Source organism: Penicillium psychrosexuale (genome assembly GCF_028828465.1).
Source record: "Penicillium psychrosexuale strain IBT 29551 chromosome Unknown utg000004l, whole genome shotgun sequence".
Taxonomy (NCBI): Eukaryota; Fungi; Ascomycota; class Eurotiomycetes; order Eurotiales; family Aspergillaceae; genus Penicillium; species Penicillium psychrosexuale.
In genome coordinates, this window is record NW_026643189.1 from 7,837,565 (window position 1) to 7,854,288 (window position 16,724).

Genomic DNA, 16,724 nt, shown 5'->3' on the forward strand with positions numbered 1-16,724 from the left:
AACTATGGGGCCCAGTTGAACCTCGGCCATCTATGTATATGCCTCGCTTGTTGTGAACTCGTCTTTTCTCTATATATTTCTCTATTTGAGCGATATTATTTTACAGTGCGGTATCCTAAAATATTGGTTTTCTCCAATCCATAACTCATACCCACCTGGCCTAAAGCTTCGTAAGAAGTTGTTCATCAGTCTTCAGCCGAATAATAGAAGCAACAAAAGCCATTGCACCAGCATGGTCAATAGCCGTACAGTAACCTGTAATCCTCTTATTCTCCCCACCAGCAGCATCGAGGATAAATCTAGCAATGGGAGCCATATGTGACCAGGTCAATTAGGGTTGCGCGGCTAGACTTGGAAGAGGTATGAAACGGATATTTGACACCTGGACAGATCAGAAGGCTGGTTTGTTAATGGTCTGTTACGCGGAGGGTGGGGGTGTGAAGTAAGAGACTACACAGGCCATGTTCAAGCGATGAGGTGGAATATACATGTATTCACCAAGCAGGTCTATCAGATATAGGTATCAAAAAGGGTATGTATCTCCTTAAGAAGAAATCAAGTAGGAACCATGTCCATCGCAAAGAATCCGTTTCTACCCAGATCCAAAAGGGCCAATAAATAAGACCCATATCAATCAAATCAACCCACACGAATCAAGGGAATAGTGCTGAAAGAATATACCACAACAACAGGTTGTTCACGGTCAACGCCATGAAATACATCCAATATAGCCAGTGCTAAGTGACAAAAAGTACAGAGGGGAAAATGGGAAAATAAAAACATCAACATCATATTAACAGGTCAAATCGGGGTATATCAGATCAGACTCCAAGCCAGAGAGGAACAACTGAATCGATGCAAAAAGGTAGCAAAAGAGATGCCGTGCAAATCGAAGAGCAAATGAAACGTAGAAAGAAAAAATCACTCAATGTGTGGAATCACGTCCGAAGAATTGGCAACAGCGCTTTGAAGAGCGCTGGTCAAGTCTATATGGAAGAAAGGCCGGTTCATGCCCTGCACGAGCGCAACCTTAGGACGACGCTGGTACGCCTTGCTGTCTGTGATATCACGATGGAACTTGTCCTCGCGGATGACCTCGGAGCTCTCGGATGCGGTCTCGATGCCGTCAGTCTCACACGCAGTTGTGTTGGTATCGGACTTGAGGCCGGATTCGATATCCGTAGCCTTGTTGTGGGACTGGTTGGCAATCATTTCGGCGCAGGCAGCGGCAGAGGCGCTGCCTTCGATCTCGGCCACACTGAAAATGGGTTTCCACCGGTGGAAGCCGCCGTCACTAGCGACGGGTGTCGGGTAACCGAAGCCTGCGGCAGCCAGGCCGCGCTTTGTCCAGCGGTTGTTGATGTGTGCGAAATGCCATTGCACGGTGCGGGGGGAGGCGTACATATCTAGCTGATTGCGTACGTCGATCAGGTTCTGGATTGAGGTTACGTCGACATTGTTCACAGATGAGAAGTCCAGAATGACGGCTTGGAGAAGGGGCAAGTGTGAGTCGTCGTCGCTGCCTTCCTTGCCGCGGCGGGGACCAGCGTCGTTCCAGGGGCGCTCACCGCGAGTCCGGTAGGCGTGCGGGTTCGTTCGGCGGGTGTTCTTGAAGATGGTTGAAACCAGGGAATCGGTGTAGTGGTTGGCGTTAGGATAGTTGAAGCCTTCGGCAAAGCGGTAGATGAAGATACCAGGAAGGGGCTGCTCCACTTCGATATCCGGGTTGGAGCCATCAGTGTGGTTGATGGGAAGGAAGATAGTTCGGCGGTGGCGGTCTTCATCGTCGGAGGGAGTCTTGTTAGTTCCGAATGATCCGTACTTTCCATCGCCATCCAACAGGTGATCTCCGACAACGGAGTGGATAGTGACGCGGCCTAGGAACTGACCGCGGGCCTTGGCCACACGGAAGAGCAGAACCGCAACCGACACACAGACTGTGCAGTAGATGCCATTTTCAATGGAAGTGAACACAGTAACAAAGACACCAATGAAGAAAATAAGCGCATCAAGCGGAGACACGCGCCAGAACTGGTAAACGGTGTTCGGGGGAGTGATCAGATCGCCGACAGCGTGGATAATGACACCAGCCAGAGAAGCCTTAGGGATGTAGAAGAAGACAGCGGGCAGGGCATAGATAGCTAAGAGCACCACGATCGCGGTAATGACACCAGCAAGGGGTGTCCGCACTCCAGCTTTAGACTTGATAGCTGTTCGGGAGAAAGACCCAGTGGCGGGGTAACCGCCGAGGAAAGGTCCGAGAAGGTTACTCACACCAATGGCCACAAACTCTTGAGAAGGATCGATAGTGTAGTTGTTAACTCGGCCGAAGGACTTGGAAATGGCAATGTGCTCAATCAGAAGAACGATGACCGCAGCTGGAAGTTCGCCAGCGAAGGCTGAAATGATCTTACGATCCATAGTGGGCACGGCGGCCTGTTGGAATCCTCGAGGGACTGTCCCAAGGATCTTGAACGCTGGTTTATCCCTCCGGTGCAGGTTCGTGGCGGCACTAATCATAGTGTAGAACAAGATCACAAACACGGTCCGAAGAGTCGAGATAAAGAACCACATCTTGGCCTTAGCAGGCTGCTTTTTCGCGGCGTAAGTGCATCCTGAACGGATAATGTACAGCATTGCACAGGCAGTGACACCCATGGCAGCATCCAATGTCGAAGTGGGGAGGTATTTGAGGGTGTTGATAATGATCATGTAGGTGGCACCGCGCGTACTAAATTTGGCCGTCTCGCCCAACATGGTCGGAACCTGTCCGGAGCAAATGTTCAGAGCCGAGCCGGTCATGAAGGCCGAAATAGCGGGGAGAGGAATGAAATCAACAATGAATCCGATGCGCAGAAGACCCAAACCTAGAACAATACCGCCGCAAATGACAGCAAGGGCCGATGCAATCAAATGGGCCGGGTAATCTGGGTATTCCACCTGGACCTTGGCCACGATAGTTCCAGTAAGAGTTGACATGACGGCCACGGGCTATGAGATGAGGTTAGCAATGTTTTACTTTGGTTTCGACCGGGCGCAGTATCACCCACCCCAATAGTAATATCCTTTGACGTAGCAAAAAACCAATAGATCAGAACTCCCATGAACGAGGAGTAGAGACCGAATTGTACCGGCAGTCCAGCCAGTTCAGCATAGGCCATACCTTGTGGCACCACGACCGCTCCAACGGTGATACCGGCAACCAGATCACCGAACAGCCATTGTAGGTTGTAGTTGGTAATCCATGTGAGGAAAGGGAACAGATGGAGGAAATATCTGGCTATCTGGGCTCCGGACGGGGTGACCTCGCGAACCCAGTCGATGCTTGTCGGCTCGGGCTCGTTGTATGAGTATGTGTCGACGGTGCCCATGGAAAATGCCGATTCTCCTCTTGTGACGGTCTCACCGGCACCGGTAGCACCCAGGGGGTCTCTATATGCGAGCTTGATACCGAGGACCTTGGCCAGGGAATGGCCAATATTGGTATTGGCCTCGCTCCATTTTTCGAACATGGTCACGCTTGTACAGACCGGAGTTGACAATATCGAATGCCGGGATTTGACGACGCTTCCAGGACCGCTATGTGTGTTGGCAGCGGTGACTTGGGAAGATGGAGACCCTAGAAATGTGGTGACGATCAAGAGTATAAGAAGAAAATGTCAAATCAGACGATCATGCACTTTCCATGGCACGACAATAAGGAATAAAGAATAAAGAATAAAGAATAAAGAAAATAAAAACAAGGTTGGATGCGTGATTCGATCCCAAATGGCGCAATATCTGAGCTCCCCAGATTCAAATTAAGATTTGAAATTTTCCGCTTGGCTCGCTTGGGTTGGACTTCCGGCAAGGGTTGCAAGGATTAGACGAGGGCTAGACTTGTATAAAGTGCAAGTTTGAGATAGAAAATTCACAAGAAAAAGCAAAACCTGGCTGAAAGCGAGCCCACGTTGTTAAAAACCACGAATTTCACGCGGCAGCCGGGTCCACCGACGATCTCGCACATCCGCAGGTCCCACTCGGCCTGGTAGAAATGACGACGGGTCGTGGAGTATATCCGTTTTTTTTTGCATGCAGTCCGTGGTCGAGATGAGGCGGGATACTTGAATTTTATGTGCTGGTTGTTTTAAGCACTATCACGCATAGCCCTTGGACTATTCATTGTTCTCATGATATTCGCCTCGCCTGGGAGTCCATGTCATCATAAATTCGACGAATATAAACGTCCGAGGACTAAACCGGACAAGCTGTCGGTAGTGCCAAGGGGTTCTGGGTGACGAATGGCAACGCGTCCTGATGAGGTTCGCGCCAAGAAGATCAACGAGTGGGACCCAAAGACCAATCACACACCGTTTAGAACACGCAATCTGGAGAAGAGATGGTGAAAGGCACAAAAGAGATTCCACGCTTTGGTGGTACGTTCCCCGGCGGGTTTTCTGGTGTTTCAAGAATCTTCTTAGCTGATTAACTTTATTCCAGCCCGGGGCCACCGCCTTGAATATCATGTCTACATAAGTGTATAGCTTCAACGGTGGTTTTTTTAATGGAAAGACCTCGGGAGCAATATGCCTGCAGCTCCACACGGACCTCGGGATCTAATTTATATTGCTCATCTGCCGCGTCCCTTCCACCCGTTACGGAGTAGTCCATTCATCTTTAATCCATTTGAGTCAAAGGTGTCGCGTGGGGTCCCGTTTGGGCTCGGCGCTACTCTATCTGTTAGGTGCATATTCCGGATGTAGGGGAGCATGCACACAAAATTTACGGAGTACTCCGTAGGCCATTGCCTCTTTGCATACGGAGGTAGTCACGCAATTTCTACTCCGTAAGTGACCAGCTTTCACAGAACCTTGTCAGCCCAGTAGAGAAACCCTCGACACGAAGCCATACAACATAGCTACGACTCTCCAACGGGCAAAATTTGAGGGCATAGCTCAATGCTTACCTAGCATATGCAGGTCTCTTCCCCCTGTCACCTGCAGACTTTTCATCCACTTTGTAAAGGCGCAATCAAGATCTAAATCACGTCATCGAGCTTTCTCGTCGGCCCGCGTCTAGCGGGATATTCTAAATAATAAAGTACTAAAGCAGTACTCCGTACGGAGTACAGAGTACTACCTCTTAGAGATGCGCCCTTAACTTAAAACATGGTGCCACAAGACTAGCAGACGTATCAACTATCTCTGTTTACTTTTTCCACCTTGGTTTCTTGCTAAGTCTTCCTAGTGCATCCCTCGGCACTTTCGACCATATCACGCAAGACATTCCTGCCGCTACTCGGGTTCCATAGGCGCATATCCAAGACTTGTGGATATAATAGAGGCTTACAAGAGAAGAAACAGCCGATAGGAAGAGGCAAAAAGGAAATAATGTGGCGTTGTGCCGTTCATCTGAGCCAGCTGACTCTTAAGACATGGTTATGGTGGCATAACCGTGCTCATGGGAATAAGGGTCTCCGCGACACGAAGTACATCGTACATTATTCTTGTCTTTCTCCTCGGAGATGCCCTTCGATTTCAGCCTCGTCTTGCCTAGACGGGAGGCGTCTGGCTTGTTTTATACGAGCACCTTGTCATATACCTATATTGACTAGTGATTCGGTTGGTTAAATTGTGGGGCTTTGACTTTCCTGTTGCGTTCATTTCTCGCCCTTGCCAACATAGCCTCGTTATTCTCGCTCGGGATTCCGTATTCCTGGTCCCCGAGTCCCCTTTTTTTTGGAGATTTATTCCGAGCACGCCATAGTAAGGGTCTCTTCTCATCTCCCTTGCGTCTGTGTGACTGTGTCGTATTTTTCTCAACCCAAGTATAAGCAACAAGGGCATGCACTTATCTGTCTTAGCTTGGATATCTACAGCATATATGGTCGAGTAAGTAATATCTTGTCACTCATCCTCAGATCCCGTGCTCTGCCCTCCATTATCCTTTTGTTTCCTACTCTCATCATACCGAACATGAACCTAACAATTCCAGTTCCGTTACGCTTAGCGCCCAAGCGTGAGCTAGGGCCCTGTATCTTGGAACGTGTCGAGCTCTACTTTCCGCAAGACGAAGAGGGAACGGAGTTATGACAAGATCGAAAATATTAGAAGCTCCCGAGAACGATCACGGACGGGCTCGGAACCCCGGTTTTACGCATCCACGCAAGCATCTGCGAAGCTCGCTGTTATCAACGCTTCCCCTAACACACGAATTAGGATTGAGGTTAGTCATCGCGTTCTAGGTTCAGGAAGATGCTCAAATTATCGTTCGGACACGACAATCGAGTTCTCTATACATCTACGACATAACTACGAGTACGGCGTTCACCTTCATACCACTCGTGGGCTACGTTGCAACTCCAGTTTTCCTGTCACTTCTTCTATCATGTCAGAAGGTATACATTACCCTAGACGTTGATTTTGCACCTTCACAAGTACATAGCCATGATGAAGATGTGCCGAAAAGAGACTAGAAGGTACAATCGGACGCTATCTCAGACATATCGAGTGCCTTCTTGGTCCTAGACTCTGTGATAGCCCTAAGGGCCGTTTTACCCATCTTTCCACTGCTCTTCAGACGAAGGTTGTTGTGCCGCTATTTGCTTCCCAAATATGCATGAAGGAAATGCCCGGATCATTTTCTAGGCGTCATTGACCATCAGTCCTGTCTGCCTGATCCTAGTGGCGATGCTCTGAGAGGAACTTGAACTTTGAAGGTTCCTTTGCTGTATTACAATGGAAATGTTCAGTACACTGGAGCTGTTTCTGGTAAAATGGAATTCAGTCAGTAGGTCTGCACTGTGACTCCACCTTGTGTAGGGTTCTTTTTTTATCAGTTTGGTAAAGGCGAACTGAATGCTTCTAATATGGAATCTCAGTATCCTGATAGCACCATAGTGATTAAGCAATTAATTCCATGTGGCCAAGCGATGTTTGTTAGGATTGCTTCCGGATTATATCTTCACCCTGATAGTCTTACATGAGTTACTTCCTCCTTCGAGGTTCCCTTCGAAGGCGACCATCGTAAACTTTGATTGATTATGTAGGACAGCATTAAGAATGTAGGGTAGCACTGACAACGATAATCAACGAGATATAGTAGTTCTAGTGCGCCACGGAGACTCATCCCTCTGGTTCGGATCAATCCTAGGCCACTATACCACACCACTATTTCGATCACTATTTCAAGGTAGTTATCTGGGGAGAAGTCTGCTGCATCAACTGCTGATAAAATCCCTAGATGAATGGTTAGGAATTATTAAAATGTAGCGAAGGTAGAAGGTTGAAACTAACCTCGGCCCATACAGCAGAATGTGGAATAATGTGCACAAGGTCATCAAGGCGAGGCGGCGGATCCATGATCTTCCCCTCGCAGATCCAGATCGTCTCCTGACCAGGAAAGACAAGGGGCCCGAGTTCCCCAGTCTCATACATTCGGATGAGTCCTTGAATGTTAGTTCTGTGGCGTTGCATTTTGGGGGCCGGATCTTCCAAATATTCTCTAAGCTGCTTAATACGTTGCTGAGGCTCGATGACTCGGGGAATCGGACAGAATGGGCGGGGGTTGAATGGGCGTGGGTTGATATCCTCATTTTGGGCCATTTTGAAGACTTGATAACTGAGGACTTATTGACTAGTTAAATAATTATAGACTGAAGAGGCTATCGAAAACACTCGGAAAGCGTAGAGGGAACGATAGAGTTAAAGCTGGCCCCTCTTTTAATGGGTACACAGAAGGCACGTGATGCAATGGGGGCTTACGTGAGATTCTCATTTGGTCCAAATAACTGCGCATTGAAGACATCGAAGATCAACTGGATGCCCCATGGACATACATGCCGTACATAGCTCTATCTAGCAAATTCCCCCGAAATATTATGCAGCCAGTCACCTAATTTGTAGCGCCCGCGTTGCGTCACCGTAGCGAGGGAGTGTGCAATGGCAGCGAGGTTTCTCATCTAGCAAAAGCACATGGTATAGAGATGGTATAAAATCTTTATCTGCATATTCGTATGTAGATGGCTAGTCAGAGCTCCAAATAGAACAGTTGAACGATAGATACTGATCTAGAGGAAATAGTGATCATTGGATTGGCTTAACCGTTTCAAATTGATTGAAATCCCAGAGAACAATCAGTAAGAAGGCTATAGTCGATTCCTTTCGCCGGAGCTCTAGCGCCAAAATATTAGGGCATTCGGCCTAGCTCTCTTCCAACACAATATCCGTCCAAATGTTTGTCTAGAATCATGTCTAAATCCAGTATTGGAATTCGCGAAGGCCAAGCAAGCCATCATGTTCGAGAGAGGAGGGCCGACATGATTCCGGCCGTATCTCAAACCTCCTGCACCGTCCTTCGAAAAGCAGCGACAGTAGTATCTCTCCGAGGGTCTTTACTCACACATCCAACTGCAAGGAAACAATCAAAATAAGAATATTTTTGCGGTGTGTTCAGTAAGCTTCGATGTTTTGCTAGTAATGGCAAAGATAGTTGGGAGAATCATATTCGATTGACGACAGGGATCTAGCAGGGATGCATCAGGCAGCTATGCACCTCAACAGTTAGTTTAGAGGCCCAATTCCTAGATCAGATTAGATAACTTAGATCAGGTGTCTCTTTCATTTGGACAACAGATGATCCGGAAGCGACGGGAATTACTGCTAACCCCTGCACTTTTGGAAGACTATTCTTTGTTTGTTGTAAACAAGCCCGACCAGGTACTCCGTAGTATAAATCAGTATCAATTGTTGCTTTCCCCATCTTCTGTCTTTTCGTAGATAGTAACGATTTGTTTTTCATTGCATCTATTATCATATTGATCATTCAAATGGAATGGAAAAACCAAGTACATCCGAGCTGAGCGAAGTATGGATACATACGGATCCCGATCCCGATCCTGCAAGCGACGAATTACTGGTAGAATGGAAGGGTCCAGGCGATCCTGCATGTCCATTCAATTGGACCCTATCCAAGCGATGGGCCATCACTTTGCCGTGCTCCATTGGGGGCATGGTGACCCTTATCAGTGTATTCATGCTGGCACCTGCCTTGGGCAATATTGGTGACGACCTCGGCATCAGTGAGAGCGAAGCCAACATGGTGGTCTCGATTTTCGTGCTTGCTTTTGCCTTTGGACCGATGGTTCTCGCTCCCTTGGCCGAAGTGTTCGGTCATCGATGGGTATGGATCTTGTCTTCGACCTGGTATATACTGTGGAACACAGTCTGCGGCTTTGCTCACACCAGGGGCCTTTTACTGGCTGGGCGGATTCTGAGTGGTCTGGGAGCCAGTGCAGAGTTTGCAGTGCAGAGTTTGCAACCACAGCGCCGGTGCTGGCAGACTGTTGGCATCCGGAGCAGCGCGGTCATTCTTATGCGATCGCAACTTTCGTGCCCTTGTTAGGTCCGGCTATTGGCCCTATCCTCGGCGGTATCATCACGACAAAAATCGGATGGAGGTGGCTTTTCTGGGTTGTTTCCATCTTCGATGCTGCTTTGGTTATCTATGCAATTTTTTTCTTTCCGGAAAGTTATCATCGTTTGTTGCTTCATCGAAAGGCCATCAAATTACAAAAGGAGACAAGCAGGCCTTCTCATACCAAGACCGATGTTCACAATCAACCACTGGCAAGGAAGCTCTGCTATAGTCTCGCGCGCCCGTGTTGGATGCTGGCGACTCAGCCGACTATTCAAATCATGGCTATCTTTCTCGCCTACAACTATGGCGTTCTCTTCTTTGTCCTCACCAGCTTTGCCTCCCTCTGAACAAAGAGATATCATCAATCGGTGTTAATCAGTGGCTTTCATTATGTCGCTATTGTTCTCGGCTATACCGTCGCCTCTCAAGGTGGCGCTCGCGTCACCGACTGGCTCTGGAAGTATCTGACACACAAACGAGGACAGACGGCACCTGAATATCGAATTCCCTTGATGTTTCCAGGTATTGTTTTCCTGATAGCCGGTCTATTATGGTATGGCTGGTCAGCGGAAGCAACGGCTCCGTGGGTCGTCGTCGATATTGGAGCATCGGTGTTTGGCTGTGGAGTGATTCTCAGTAATCAAGCCATGCAGCAGTATGTCATAGAGTCCTACAGGGAATACGTGGCGTCAGCGAATGCCTCCAGTCAATTCTTGCGAAGTATCTTCGGGTTTTGCTTCCCTATATTCGCGCCGGCTCTATATGATCGTCTGGATACAGATGGGGAAATAGCACATTGGCGTTCATCATGATTGGCTTCGGTTTGCCAGCGCCTTTTCTTATATGGACCTACGGTGCGAGACTTAGAGAGAAGGGAAAGCAGAGAGCGGAGGGGAAAGTTTCCTAGCTTAGCGGCATGATTGATACAAGCGACCACGTTAAAAGGATGTTGCAAATGGCAAATTGTCTAGAAAAATAATTTACACTTTTGCCATTTCCTAATAGAGGGAATCCACAGATAATTTGATACGCAACATGTCTACAAGCTTGTATTGAAAGTCGCTGACATAGCGCACTCCGTACCTAGGAGACCAGCGAATCTTACCTTTGGGATAGGGCCAAAAGGGGATCAGCATGAGTTACACAAGACAAACTAATATTGGGCATCTAGTGCTACACTGGACAATTCCGAATAAACCGAATGACTATAAAGTCCACGTTTAGCTCGGCTTGAAGCCCTTTCTGTTATACTCCGTACGAGTTTTTCCCTACTTATCTAGGCTTCGAGTCAACGACTGACTACTCCCGCCATCGATCTCCAAATAATTCCTGGATGATATCTTTGAACCGAGAACAGGCCCTCCCACACTGTGACTGATCCGTTGCAGCTCTAATTCGAGCTCGTTTGCCGACCTCTTTTGAAGTCCCTGCCACGACGGCTCAGTTGATCCGGCTCCTGATGCGGCGTACTTGGACCTTTGGCTCCGCCCCTTCAGAAGTCCGTACAGAACTGGAGCGTTGGCTACGATAGCGGCAGCGAGCAACTCGACGGATGCCCAAGTCGTTCTGTTCACTTGTACAGTGGGATTTTTGACATTTTGAGGTAGTCTAACGATGGTGATTGCGACGATGAAGAGACCGACGGCGAGGAGGACCGCTAGCTGGATTTTTCTAGCGGAGAGAGCGCGTCAACGAAATTCATATGGTGATATGGGTAGACTCACTCAACAGCGGATCGTTTAACCAGAACCAGGATTGGAATCGGCAAGGCGATAAGCATAATATCGGTGATGACATTCAACACACCTGAGGAAACTAGAATGTTAGAGGTATTACATTGAACCGATTTTTCCGACTGGAAGCATACCGAGGACGATCAATTGGAGCTGTGCCTGGCAGCATTTGCCTGCATTGGTTAGAAGGTTCAACGAAACACGAAAATAAGAGAGAAATTAGAAAGAGGGAAAGAAATACCAGGATCCGGCAATACGATCCAGTAATGACTGAATGGATCGCACTCCGTGAAAGTCACAGTCTGTACGGTTACATACGTCGCTGCGAATATACCAATATAGGAGATCATCGTGACCTTCTCCCAGCGAAGTTGCCTGAGCAGTCTGCGATAGGTATCAAGCAGAACCAACTTTTGCAACCAGAGACTAAAAGAAATATGAGAAAGAGAAATAGCCGACCTTAAATTCCGTTTAACTCACGTACTATGAATTATAGAACACTCGATTGGTGAGCACGAATTTGCTCGCGATCTCTCTACGACGAATGTCCTCGGGGGTAAAAACGTGCGTGCGTCTGAATGTGCTAGACATATTGTTGGTTCCCCAGATGAGAATAACATGAACCAAGGCGAGGCGTATGACAGCACAGAGAATCGCTCCCATTGCGAAATAATCGCCTAGGACGAACTGGTATCCTCTCAATTTCCGCGCTAACAGCCGAAGGACAATTAAGCCAATTGCCACCCAGGTAAATACCCAAAGAATGATGAGGGTAGAATCCATGGCCTTTGAAGCCTCTGGAAGTCCGAAGTAAGCAAGAGGGAAAGAAGAGACAGAAGCAAGACTACAGAAACTTCATCAAAAGGGAGCACTTCCCAACCATTTTCCAAGCATTACTCATAAAAGGAATTCCAAGATCGAAGGATTCAGGATCCATTTACGGAGTAATTTCCTAGCTTCTAACTAGTGAACTCGCCATCTCTCCGTTAATATGTAGTTCCCGTGTGGGGGCCAACAAGAAGGCCGACCGCGGAGGAAGTCCGGTAGATAAATTGACTGATGATCCTTGTCGGTCCGTTGACCCCTGGCCATCCCCTTAAAATGCATATCAAGACAGGATTATTATTGATCTGGGCAATTGCCGCGGCTTCAGGCTGGTGCGGTGAGGTGCCAGCCCAGCGATCGTACATGTATGTTGGAGGACAATATATTCAGAATGATGCTGGCCAACATATCTTTGCGGACCAGATGTACGTGGAAAAACTGACACCGGCCGCGGGTGTTACCAAGCCGTATCCAATTGTCTTCATCCATGGACAAGCTCAAACAGGCACCGTACGTATCATTGAACCATTCTCTCCCTTCCCAGAGGTTAACCGTGATGCTGGCAGAATTGGCTCAACAAGCCTGACGGAGGGGAAGGCTGGGCGTCTTACTTTCTCTCTCAGGGATATGCATGCTATATCATCGATCAAACCTTCCGCGGCCGCAGTGCCTGGTTCCCTGGCAATGGAACGCTGAGCACCTACAGTGCCGAGGTGTTGCAGCAGCGCTTTACCGCACCGAAGCTGTACAACCTCTGGCCGCAAGCGTCCCTGCACACCCAATGGAACGGGACGGGCGTCATGGGCGACCGGAATTTCGACACTTACTATTCCTCGACAGTCGAATTCCTCAATTCAGCTACCTACCAGCAGTCGACCGTCCAGGCCGCCGGCGCCGCCCTGCTTGACACCATTGGATCCCCAGTCATCCTCCTCTCCCACTCCCAGGGAGGATGTATGCCCTGGCTCATTGCGGATGTGCGCCCGGATCTCGTTCACTCCATCGTCTCGATCGAGCCCACCGGCCCTCCGTTCCAGGACGCCATCTTCAGCAACTCCTCCACGCGCGCCTACGGGCTTACCGACATCCCCCTAACATATTCGCCTGCTGTGGCTGATCCGGTCGACCTTGTGAAGCATGTTATCCCCTCCAACTCGTCGCTGTATTCCGACTGCGTAATTCAGGCCAATTCCCCCGCACCGAGACAGCTCGTCAATCTTGCTCATGTGTCCGTCCTGGTCGTGACGACCGAATCGTCTTACCACGCGCCGTATGACTGGTGCACAGTCCGGTTTCTGCAACAGGCAGGTGTCCCGGCGCAACATCTCCAGCTGGCAGATATCGGCATCCATGGAAATGGACATTTGGTTTTCATGGAGAAGAATAGTTTGCAAGTTGCTGATGTTCTGCAGCAGTGGATGGAGCGGACGTAACTTGTGGACGCGAAAATTCTTTTTTTTTTGTGGCCAAAGCTGATACTTCAATCATTTTCCTTCGCTACACTACCTAGTCTGTCAAGATATCTCGTCTGTCAAAGCACGTGGTTATTTTGGGACATGCTCAGAGTTCGAATGAATAGCTTGTGCCACCATATAATATTAAAAGATTTTGAAGTGCTCTTGTATTACCGGCGTCTCTTTTTTCAGCCCTTCGCTCCAGGCTATCTTGGTCAGATTGGGCGCGTAATTGTTCAGGCTGCCGCAGGTTGCTTGGGGGAACTCTTCTCCTGTCATTTCTCCTTGGAATTAGCAGTATGAGGTGGCTCCTGTTCTTCGTTCGAGGTTGTCTCACTTCCTGCAGATTCTAACAAAGCCGTTATTAGGCAACAAAGAGAAGGTTATATCAGCGGGGACCTCCCGAGGTCGGGAGGTTACGAGGACGCTAAGCCCCAAAAGGCAAAGCTAACGTGAAAAGGAAATTCACTAATATAAAACTTAAGACCTGTCGAAAATAACACCGAAAAGGACAGCTTCTGGCGCCAGAAACGGCCGCCTTTACACCGCAACTCCCAGCAACTCCCAATGGCAAGCCGTTACAAGAAGCCCGTTCTCTATCCACTTTTCTGCCATATCCCAGGCGTCCTCTGGTACAGCCACGCTAAAACTTGCATTGAAAGGATCTGTTTTTTCAGGGGACGGCTTCACTCAGCGGGATGAGGAATAAGGGGCATATATCCCAAAGCAAGAAAAAGACCGCATTTAATTCACGGGTCGTATGCTTTACTGAGACCTCGCCATGACCTACCCTAATTCCAGTCTTTAGATCCTCTCTCTGAGAAATACCTAGAGATCATGATGGGATTTCCCTCTCCTACAAGGTCATTTAACACCCACCGCGGGAATCGACCGATCCGAGGCAGCAACGATCGGAATGCCGTTTGATCGATCGAGGGTAAGTTGGGCTATTTGAGTGTCTCATAATCAAGTGGATCGATCACATTTCCCATCCACTACGGAGTACGGAATATCTAAGTTACTTGGTTTGGGAACTACAATTTTTCCGCAATAAGCGGAAAAGAAACCAACAGGGATCGCCCCAGTAACGGCGAGTGAAGCGACAAGAGCTCAATTTGAAGGACAGAGAGCTCCGGCCAATAGAAACAAAATGATACATCATGAATATCGGTCACTCAGAAATCCGACCACAAAACGGCGGGAAAGAAATAATGCAGTGCTTGATTCGTTCATAGCATTTTTCAAGACAATGACTTAAGGTAAGGTGTTGTCTGATTATTGGCATCCGCTCTGTCAGACCCCGGAGTGGTAGGTGGTGATAACGCCTAGACTACACACAATATTTACGTGGTGTTGTTCAACGTCCTCTTTATTTACACTTCTATATGACAAATTCAGAATCAACGTTAGTAGTAAGGCTTTCTTCTCTTTCCCTTGCGCTAGTTTGAGAGTGAAAAATCGACGTTATACATATGTTGGGTTTATGTATCTTTCGTATTGAGCTGCTATACAAAACATGCGTAATCCTCATGTTATACTGCTAACAGTTATACGTTGGTGGGTACGGAGTTCAGTACCATTACGAACAGGAACAATAATTTTGAAGAGAACGATTTTTCATTGAGCAACCATCTATTACGGCAGCTGCACAAATAGAGATAGCGAAGAGGATTTCCGACAGCCACCCAACTACACAATTGTCTACGGCGACAACATATCGGTACTACTATCGTAGGTCGTATGGAGAGCATCTGTAATCTTGTCACAAGTTAGCAATTGTTTGCAAATTCAGTCAAATGTGTCAAAGCCAAAAGCATGTGTGAGGGTAAAGGCATGGCGTCATCAAAAAATTAGAGTGTTGTTGTTGCATTAATTTAATCTTCAGAGCGCCCCGGAGGGGGGGCGTAAATGCTCGGGGTTAAAAATTTATAATCATCCGCCAGGGTGATGTGAGGTGGTGTGTGTGCAAGGGGTAGGAGCAAAAAGGGGGGAAATTGGAAAACTCACCAATTCTGTGGAAACGAACAATGGGCGTAGCTACGTCCATCATACGAGTCCTAGGTTTCCGAGGGAAATCCATTGCCAAGACATGTTCTTTCATTCCCGGTCGCTATTTCAAGCGCCAGTTCAAGTAAATCTAATACATGGCATCCGCATCCCGTCGAGGGGCGCTTAGTCGAAGAGACCGAAGCCCATGTCCTCATCGGACTCCTCTTCATCTTCAGCAGGAGCAGCGGCGGCAGGGGCGTCACCGCCGGAGGTGGCAGCAGCGGCGGCGACAGGCGCAGCAGAGGCGTACGCATCGGGGTTGGCGATGCGGTCCTTGAGATCATCAATCTCGGGCCAGCTGTAGTCGGTACTGACGGCGACAGCGAGGACCTTCTTGTATCCGTTGATGAGGGAGTGGATAACGGAAGGCAGGGTGGGGTAGTTGGCACCCAGGGAGACAGCGGTGATGGTAGCGATAGCCTGGGAGAAGGCGGCCAGGAGCTGCTCATCGGTGATGTCAAGAACCTCAGCGCCGAAGCACTGACCGTTCTCGTAGACCTGGGCGATGGTCATACCGTAGGTGAACGGAGAGATGTTCAGCAAGTTAAGGAGGGTAGCCTCGGAGGCACCGACCTTGTTGCCAGCCTCAACAAGCTTGAGGTCGGAAACAATCTCAATGGTACCACGGGCAATCTTGGTGGGGACACCGAGAGCCTGGAAGAAGGCGGTCTTACCGGGCTCCATACCAGTGTTACCAGCGGGGATCCACACATCATCGGGGGCGACGGCACCGGCACGAGCGGGAGCAGCGACACGGTTGGCAAGAATCTTAGACTTGATAGACTTGAGGTCACCGTTGGTGAAGATGAAACCAACGTTGCCACGGACGTGGGGAAGCAGACGCTCCCACTCGGGGTTCTCAGTGACGAAACCCTTGAGGGCACGACGAACCATGGTGTTCTTACCCATCAGGACGACGGCCTCTCCACGGAGAGCGATACGGATCTCGTGCATCTGCTGAGAGCTGACATTGTCAACTCCCACGATGAAGATGGTGCTGTACTCATTGAGACTATAACAGAAGATTGTTAGAATTTTTGAATGGAGTCAATTGCTAGGCGCCATTGAGAAACTAACAGAGCACGCAGCTTCTCAAAGTAAGCAGACTTGGTTGCGGACTTGCCCCCCATTTCTTCTTGATTTTAGTGAAGATAGGTTGTTTAAGGGAAAGTCTATTGTTGTGGTGGTTAATGGAAGAGAAAAAAAAGAAGAGGTGTGCGGTTTTGGGGAATCAATTTTGGTGGTGCGCTCGCTAGTGGGTCACGTG

At 48.6% G+C, this 16,724-nt stretch overlaps 6 protein-coding genes across 6 annotated transcripts; 2 read left to right on the top strand and 4 right to left on the bottom strand.

The window, feature by feature from the left end:
• Nucleotides 1–921: 921 nt before the first annotated feature.
• N7518_008836 (SLC26/SulP family anion transporter) lies at nt 922–3,512 on the bottom strand (the record flags this gene model as incomplete). Its single annotated transcript, XM_057189763.1, has 2 exons — nt 922–2,991; nt 3,051–3,512. The coding sequence occupies 2 exons, from the start codon at nt 3,510–3,512 to the stop codon at nt 922–924; spliced, it is 2,532 nt and encodes an 843-aa protein (XP_057041466.1).
• Nucleotides 3,513–7,160: 3,648 nt separating this feature from the next.
• N7518_008837 (uncharacterized protein) lies at nt 7,161–7,583 on the bottom strand (the record flags this gene model as incomplete). The annotated part of the gene is made up of 2 exons (XM_057189764.1): nt 7,161–7,217; nt 7,275–7,583. 2 exons carry the CDS (start codon nt 7,581–7,583, stop codon nt 7,161–7,163), a joined length of 366 nt encoding a protein of 121 aa, XP_057041467.1.
• Nucleotides 7,584–8,811: 1,228 nt separating this feature from the next.
• N7518_008838 (uncharacterized protein) lies at nt 8,812–9,743 on the top strand (the record flags this gene model as incomplete). The annotated part of the gene is made up of 2 exons (XM_057189765.1): nt 8,812–9,159; nt 9,225–9,743. The coding sequence occupies 2 exons, from the start codon at nt 8,812–8,814 to the stop codon at nt 9,741–9,743; spliced, it is 867 nt and encodes a 288-aa protein (XP_057041468.1).
• Nucleotides 9,744–10,664: 921 nt separating this feature from the next.
• On the bottom strand, nt 10,665–11,912 carry N7518_008839 (uncharacterized protein; the record flags this gene model as incomplete). Its single annotated transcript, XM_057189766.1, has 5 exons — nt 10,665–11,067; nt 11,121–11,211; nt 11,264–11,302; nt 11,371–11,555; nt 11,614–11,912. 5 exons carry the CDS (start codon nt 11,910–11,912, stop codon nt 10,665–10,667), a joined length of 1,017 nt encoding a protein of 338 aa, XP_057041469.1.
• A 318-nt stretch (nt 11,913–12,230) lies between these two features.
• Nucleotides 12,231–13,387, top strand: N7518_008840 (alpha/beta hydrolase; the record flags this gene model as incomplete). Its single annotated transcript, XM_057189767.1, has 2 exons — nt 12,231–12,464; nt 12,521–13,387. 2 exons carry the CDS (start codon nt 12,231–12,233, stop codon nt 13,385–13,387), a joined length of 1,101 nt encoding a protein of 366 aa, XP_057041470.1.
• A 2,193-nt stretch (nt 13,388–15,580) lies between these two features.
• On the bottom strand, nt 15,581–16,587 carry N7518_008841 (60S ribosomal protein uL10; the record flags this gene model as incomplete). Its single annotated transcript, XM_057189768.1, has 2 exons — nt 15,581–16,469; nt 16,535–16,587. 2 exons carry the CDS (start codon nt 16,585–16,587, stop codon nt 15,581–15,583), a joined length of 942 nt encoding a protein of 313 aa, XP_057041471.1.
• Between the last annotated feature and the right edge of the window lie 137 nt (nt 16,588–16,724).